Source organism: Pseudorasbora parva, chromosome 17, assembly GCF_024679245.1.
Source record: "Pseudorasbora parva isolate DD20220531a chromosome 17, ASM2467924v1, whole genome shotgun sequence".
In the NCBI taxonomy this organism is placed as follows: Eukaryota; Metazoa; Chordata; class Actinopteri; order Cypriniformes; family Gobionidae; genus Pseudorasbora; species Pseudorasbora parva.
The window spans coordinates 21774395-21782569 of record NC_090188.1 but is presented as its reverse complement, the minus strand read 5'-3'; the positions used below and the strand labels follow the sequence as shown (position 1 = coordinate 21782569).

The 8175-nt window shown below is 34.2% G+C and overlaps 1 protein-coding gene across 4 annotated transcripts in view; it reads left to right on the top strand.

Annotated features, from left to right (window-relative positions):
- cdhr1a (cadherin-related family member 1a) overlaps nucleotides 1-8175 on the top strand; it is a 143622-nt gene that overhangs the window by 126252 nt on the left and 9195 nt on the right. For 3 of the 4 annotated variants that reach the window (XM_067421126.1, XM_067421127.1, XM_067421129.1), the window contains 10 exons: nucleotides 2733-2828; nucleotides 3325-3470; nucleotides 3905-3955; nucleotides 4039-4128; nucleotides 4277-4363; nucleotides 5924-6043; nucleotides 6157-6300; nucleotides 7228-7306; nucleotides 7417-7517; nucleotides 7807-8010. In XM_067421126.1, the coding sequence (XP_067277227.1) occupies nucleotides 2733-2828; nucleotides 3325-3470; nucleotides 3905-3955; nucleotides 4039-4128; nucleotides 4277-4363; nucleotides 5924-6043; nucleotides 6157-6300; nucleotides 7228-7306; nucleotides 7417-7517; nucleotides 7807-8010 (1118 nt within the window). Of the gene's footprint in view, nucleotides 1-2732; nucleotides 2829-3324; nucleotides 3471-3904; nucleotides 3956-4038; nucleotides 4129-4276; nucleotides 4364-5923; nucleotides 6044-6156; nucleotides 6301-7227; nucleotides 7307-7416; nucleotides 7518-7806; nucleotides 8011-8175 lie in introns of those variants that run through there. The other variant, XM_067421130.1, reaches the window with a different exon arrangement.

Genomic DNA, 8175 nt, shown 5'->3' with positions numbered 1-8175 from the left:
AATGCTGTAACTTTATTTATTGCTTAAAAAACAGAACCCCATGTGTTAATATCTCTGAAAATACTTTGGAAATAGGAGAAACATCAGAGAAAATTATTGGGTTGGTATAGACCATGTAAAAGCTTAAACTCTGAGGTATAAAACATAATATATTTTCAAATGAACTGAAGTTTGTGAGAAGATTAAAATGACGCAAAAATGTTGATGACCCAGACTTTGCATCCAGTCCAAAGCTTATTTGTAATCCAAGTCATAACATTGAAGATTTCAGATCTTTACAATTTTAATAGTTACATATTATTATAGAAACTGGGAGCTAATCTGTCCCAGTGGATAGATGTCCCTATTGACCTTGCCATTGCACATGCATTTCACATGGATTGTTAACATGATATTTACTATAGTAATTATAATTTGCTGTCTATTTTGTATAAAATATCACTGCTATCGTTTAAATTTACTATGGCAGACCCTGGGTCATTTGAGGGTTCTTCTTACATTGCGAACTTGTTTTCTTTTTCTTTTTTTCCCAAATGTCCTATTTTAGACCATGCCAGGATAATCGCAATAAAAGTGATATCTAAGTCCTTTTATAGTCACGTCAGAAACAGATTTAAGAAGATGATAATATTGTGCATAAATGGCAAATCTGCCCGTCATTCAAGGTTTCTATTCTCTCACATAATCCACACTGCTGATGTATGACTGACGCACATGATCACAAAATACAAGACATTTCCAGGGTTAATCTTACAATAAACTGGATTTTGACCTACTTTTCTGTTTAGTTTTTTTTCTCTCTCTGATTTGAAAAATCGAAGTTTCCTTTTTATGTTTTATTTAAAATATATCATAATTATTTGTAATTTCATTATGTAGACAAAGCAAGAGCATTGCAACAAATCTGATAATCATACGCATGATCAAGGCAACATTTTCATGGTCATATTAGGGTAATCAAAATGTTCAGATGTGCACAGAGTCCTGTCTTTTCTATGGTGCACATGCAGAGATGCTTCTGGTTTGTGTGTCCCTGTAGACCGGCCCTGAACACTACATGATGATGAAGGATTATTGTAGGTTAATCTGCTTGCCTGCCATCTGCCTGCTCCAAACAAATTAATCCTGAAAGCAAAGCTACACTCACAAATGTAGATGAAGGTAAATTGGCAGGTGTTTCGTTTTGTGATCCACACAGCTGCTCATCTGAGTGAAAAGTAATACAAAACAGTTTCAATTCTATATGGCAACTGGGTTCTGAAACATTATTAGAACTCGCATTGTGATTCAAAGTCAGGAATACTATCCAAAAGCCACTTTCACCCATACATAACTGACTTCAATTTATAATAATTAACACTATATTCATATCCATATAAAGTGTTTTTTTTTTATGTTTTCTACTAAATAATCCACATGAGCTCTTGACCTGCGAAACTAGCAAACCTTTAAAATACTTTGTTTAGCACTAAATGAAGCATAATTCAATGTTAAAAAGCTCTGATGATAAAGGTCACGAAAGAATGAGATGGAGGCATTTGCTAATGCTGATGAGTATTCGATTACATAACTTCACATTTTAGCCTGACCTGAACACACACACACACACACACCTGGTTTTATAGTGACTGCCCATAGATATAATGATTTTTGTAATGTACAACTGTATATTTTATCCCCTTACACTAACCTAACCCCTAAACATACCCATTTCAGAACTGTGTCTTTATTTTTACATTTTCAGAAAACATCACTTAGTATGATTTGTAAGCTGTTTTCCTCATGGGGATCAAAATATGCCCCTACAAGGACAAGGATTTTGGATATTGCAATATTTGTGGGGACATTTTACTAGGACACACACATGGACACACACACACATATCCATAAATATAAATATGTTTGTTTAAATCCAATTTCCAATTTTTGGTGTTCCTTTATGACAGATATCGTGTGGGATTTCAGTAGTTCTACATCTAAGAAAGAAACCCTCTAGTGGCCATTAGTTGCCATGCTGCAAAAAGATGGGCTTCTAAAAATGTGCCTAGGGTTAAAGCGTGTCATTGGATTAGGCTCTTAGCACCTGTCTTAGCTCTACTCAATCTGAAATAAACACCCTTAGAAGGACTCTGCCGTAGCTCTCTTCACTAGTGCGCTGTCTGGCCTGCTGTAAATGCTTTGCTTTGTTAGGATGAAGAATGCTATGGAATTACAGTTTTCATCTTTTCTTCTGCTAGCGCATTTCTGCTTTGGTATGTATTCGTGAAATTTGGACCCGAATGAGTCTCGGGCGATTAAACATCCGTTTAGTCGTTTATGTTATGCTGTTGACTGATGTATATAATCTTGACTACTGCTATGTACTTCTTTGATGTTCCTCTCTCATTTGCATCACCTTTATTCCTGCTTGAAAATAGGAGGTGAGCAAATATAAACTTGTCTGATCGAAATCTAAATTTAGATATAAATTCATTAAAAAAATGAATTTATATAGTGAAATAGGTTTGGTAAAGCAGGGGCTATTGAGGCATTTATGACGTAAGGCACCTGTAATCCCAGACAAGTGGATAGAGAGAGTCATTAGTATTATTACATTATGCAGTGTGTGATCAGCCTGATGTCAGTAAAATGACAAATATTCTGATAGGTGCAGTTGTTGTACTTGTCCTCATAAGTCTGGTTACGTTAGACTGTTAATTGCGGTATGTTAATCTGATTATTGTTGTTTATAGCACAGACTGACTACGCACCCTATTTCTATGATAATGGGCCCAACAGTAACAATGGTAATATGGCAATGTTCAATCTGTCAGAGGACACGCCAAAAGGTAAGTTAAAACTTTTGTACCATCTGATTAGAAGACTTTGATTGTAAACAGCATTAAAATGGCCGCCATTTTGCAAATACCATGTGTCTTGAGCTGGGTGCACACAATTTCTATCCAATAAAATATTTTAGTGCTTTGCATAAAGAGCAAAAATGTGTAATTTATTATAGAATTTTAGATGGAGACTTTTCCAGTTCTAGAAATTACACTAATAATAATATATCACTAATAATAATATATAAATCTATTAATATAGACTTCCTCATATATCCATGTTTTTCAAGACAGTGGGAACCCTGGTTCCTCAAAGAAAATAAAGAAAAATAAGCGATATAAGAATTATATTACATTTTTATTTTTTGAACTTTTTTGTCTTATTTTAAATAATTGTAAGCCACATACAAATGGTTGTGTACCACTGCTTCATTTTGACATGCATTTGCCTTGACTTGAGTTTTGTCAAGAAACAACTGTTGCTTGCGATTGTAAATTACAGGAACACAGATATACGTTCTTAATGGAACTGACCCCGAAGGCCAGCCAGTAAAGTATGGAATGACCTTTGAACCCGGATACAAAGAATATTTTCGTGTTCATCCCAAATCTGGAGCAGTAACTCTAATAGAGGAACTCGACAGAGAGGTGCATTTCTTTTTCTTTTTTAGTTTTTTGGTCAACAAGCAAAATTCCAGTTGCAATCATTTTACACAAAATAGCACAAGTCATATGGGTACATACATTAAATTCGGTATATGCATGCACACATACATAACCATAAAAATAAAAACATTTTTTTAAAATAAAAAAATAAAGTTTACACTCTTATTGACCAAAGGTGTAGGCTGAAGCTAAAGCTTTTTATGCCTACCCTTAACGCCACACAAGCAGAACTAATTGACATTTATTTAATATATCAAATATAAGATATTCTCAATGTGTATTTGGAAGAACATACATCGTTATTATTATATTTTTTATATTAATTATTATTATTATTATTATCATTTCAAAACACTTATCAAGTTTTAAATGTGCTGAGAACATTACAGTGACACTTCATCTGTTTATTATCACAGGCACAAGACGATATTGAATTCTTTGTCAGCATCTCAGATGGCCTTAATAAAGTAAGTATTGTTAAGTCGTATCCAGTGTATGTGATGATGAGTTTGGCTGTGATTGTCTTTCTTATTGTCCGGTGTCATGTCAGGTAGTTGAAAAGGTTTCAGTTATCGTCACGGATGCCAATGATGAGAGACCTCAGTTTCAGAACATGCCTTCCATCGTAGATGTGCCAGAGGTGAGGAAATCTCATCTCAGATAATCTGTTCCTAATTATTCTTTACTAAAAGCATATAGAATTTTTTTTGGCAAAATACCTGGCAATCAAAAATGATTTTTTATTTAAATATACTTGTTTGAAAACGGAATATGTGTGTTTTGCACAGAACACTACATCTGGGAGCAGCATTTACAAAGTGCAGGCAGTGGACAGAGACATCGGCTCTGGGGGATCAGTCACTTACTTTCTCCAGGTAACATCTGGCATCCAGTTGAAAGATCAAAAATGAACTGAAGGTCAAATCAAAGTACAGGATTATACAGTTTTCACCCTTTTGTTCATTACTGCAATGTCGTATAGTATATATCCATATAAATGGGTCATAAATAAAATAAATCTATAAGCACATTTAAAATTGCATTTAAAGGGGTCATATGATGCTATTTATTTTGTTTATTAGGTGTAGTAGAATAAGTTAACATACTTTAATGTTCATAAAACACTTTTTTTGTAACACTGTGCATTGCAGTACCTATATTTCCAGTCTGTCTGAAACATGCTAATTTCTACAAAGCCCCTCCCAAAAAGCTCTCAGTGCTCTGATTGGACATTAGATCCAGATGCCGAACACCTCAAGTATGTGTCAGAAATTGAACGGCCCTTACAATTAACGCAAGCTTCAGTTTCCAATGCTTTTAAAGCATTTGTAAACCCATAGTTAGTAATAATAATGTTACAGTTTTTACCGTATCAGTTCCTGGGTATCAAAGCTGATGAACAAGCCAATCGAGTGGAACTAACTTTGCAAGCATGACTTGAGCGGAACGTTTCACAGTTGTAGATAGTCATAGCCGGTGTCATATGTCCTCTGTAAAATGTGCTATGCACAAGCAAACTGTTGGGTTGTACAGCTTTAGAAAGAAATCTTAACCTCTGATTAACCTATGAAAGCAAAAGGGGTTTTGCTTTCTCACCTAAACGCACAGCTTCTCCGCGACATGATGACAACACTTAAATACACTGAAACCTTACTCTTTTCCTTTGTGTATGCCTAGAAATTATACTAATACTTCACATTGAGGAAATAATATCTGACCTTCGATCAAGGTATTTTAGGCAGGTCTGGATCTGATCGAACAGATCATATACATGCACAAACAAATATCAATCAATCAACTTTATTTATATAGCGCTTTTACAATGAGGATTGTTTCAAAGCAGCTTCACAGTGTTAAACAGGACAATATTGCAACAAAATTAGATTTGGCTGTACAGTCGTTCTGGAGAAAACTGTGATGTTATCAGCTTATTTTAATTTATCATAGAGCGACAATGTTGGCAGATCAGTATTATAGTTTATAGAATTAAATAAGACCTAATTAATTAATTTTATTTGTATATTTAGTTGAATAACTTGGATCATAATTTTAGTGTCCCCAACTGAGCAAGCCAAGCCAAAGGCAACAATGGCAAGGAACCAAAACTCCATCAGGGCATGATGGAGAAAAATAAACCTTTGGAGAAGCCTATTAACACACACTGTATGATTATTATTCTGGCAACCTTACAGGTCAGAAATCATATTAGATCTGAATATTCTAAATTTCTGGGTATCACGCAAGATACAGGTTTATTTAGGATGGCGTGTCGATTACACAAGAATATGAATACTTGAAAGATCAGAGATAATATGGAGTATGGATATTTCATCCCTGTCTCTTCATACTATTAATAATTGACTATTTTATCACAAGCTCATAGACAGTTGGGAATCCATATAGTTACATTAGAATCTGTTTGTTCTTAATTCCAGAGCAGTGAACCGAGCACAAAGTTTGCCATCGACCACCATAGTGGCGTGCTGCGGATAAAACCAGGCGAAGCCCTCGATTATGAGAAATCCCGCACACATTTCATCACTGTGGTGGCAAAGGTGAGAGGGAGCGGTTTGGTTTTGTCCAACCTTTATCTGCTCTGCATCATTTTTAATCCTTTGGCTATTATTATTTTTTGCATCATAATGAAATATAAACGTTTTGTTTTCAGGATGGGGGTGGCATTTACAAGGGCAAGCAACAAGTGATGTCATCATCTGCCACTCTGACGATAAATGTGATTGACACTCAAGACACTCCTCCTGTGTTTGTTGGAACTCCTTACTTTGGTTATGTCTATGAGGTCTCTTCGCCTGTGAGTATCCATTGTAACACTACACCATGATTTCTTACAAGCACTCTACAAGTCCATTGTGCTTCAGTGTAATTTAAAGCGATACATTTCTAATAATTATGATATATAGATAGACAGACTAAAGTTTGGGGTCAGTAATATATTTTTAATGTTTTTAACAGAAGTCTCTTATGCTCACCAAGAATGCATTTATTTGATCACAGATACAGAAAAAACATTTATATTGTGAAATATTATTATAATTTAAAAGCAGTTAAAATATAGTGTTTTCTATTTGATATATTTTAAAATGTTACATAAAGTATTCTAATATGCTGTCGTTGGAAACAGTTGTGCTGCTTAAAAGTTTTGGGCAAAACTTGTTAAATTTTTTTGAACAGCTTTTATTTCAAATAGAATTTTTTTTAATATTAATGCATGTTTTCACTGTCTTCACTTTTGATCCATTTAATTTTTGTTGATGAATAAAAGTATGAATTTTTTTCAAAAAAACAAATAATGATGCTCTGATGCTGTCAAGACAAGATTGCTGTTAAGATAGCATTTACTCAATCAAATCAAATATTAAGGAAGCATTACAGTTGAACATAACTTGCTAAAAATACATTCAAATATCTTCTCCCTACTTTATCTGTTAATTTTTACTGCTAATTTATTTGTGTCAAGTCACCTTTATATTTATGGAGCTTTATATAATACAAATTGTTTCAATGCAGCTTTACTGTGATCGTCAGAAAAATAATGATTTAATGATGCAAATATAGTTTGATTCTGCTGTAAAGCAGCTCTAAAAAGAAAAACGTGTCATTGTTCAGCTAAAGTGAGTTCAGTGTTGATTCAGTTCAGTTGTAAAGATCAATTATTTTATTAATTGTTTAAACTATACTGCTCCTTTTCTAAGATCTAATTACAGGGATCTTTTGACAGGGATCTGAGATATTTACAATTTTTGCCAAAGATGGCGACATGGATAATCCAAATCCAATCATCTATTCAATAGACTCTGGTAAGTATTATTGGTTAATATGGAAATGCATTTGTTTTGCACATCTTTTCATGGCTGGAAAGGAAATTTATTATGACTTTTCACTCAAATTTCCAATTAAATGTATTCAGGAGCAGATGGGGTTTTTTCCATCAATAAAACCAGTGGATGTATCACTCTGAAGGTGTACCCAGCAGACCTGAAGAGAGAAGTCTTTAATATTAAAGTCAAGGTTAAAATCTCTATTTCTATTCTATTGTATCCCAAGTTAGATTTTTTTTTCAGCTATCAAATGTTGGCTACCAAACGGTTACTGGACATTGCTTCCCTCTGAACTCTAACTTGAGACAGAGCTTAAGCTAATTTCTAATTCCATTACTAAAATCTATCTCTGTCCATGCATTTTAGTTACATCTCTTTTAAACATGCTTATATATATAACGAGTATTTCGAGCCAATTAATGCAACAATTCATGTAATTAGCTGTATTTATTATAATCAGTAATTTCTTGCTTTCTCAGGCTTCAGAGGTTAGTCCAGAAGGAAAACGCTTGGACTTTGCAGTCACCACAGTGACCATTAAGGTAGTGGATCTGAACAACCATCCACCCACATTCTTTGGAGAGAATGGACCGCAGAACGTGTTCGAGTTAACTATGTATGAGCATCCTCCTGAGGGAGAGTTCCTGAGGGGCTTGAAAATCACAGTCAACGACTCCGACCAGGTGGGGACCATTTGTTTTAGACATTAGAAAGAAAATCTGGCTATCTGTTCTTCATTTTAAGAGAATTTAATAAAAGCTGATTGAGCGTTAGAGTAGTTTTGTAGTGCAGATCAACTATTATTTAAAAATCAACAGGATAAGACACCATTAGTTTAATGTATTACT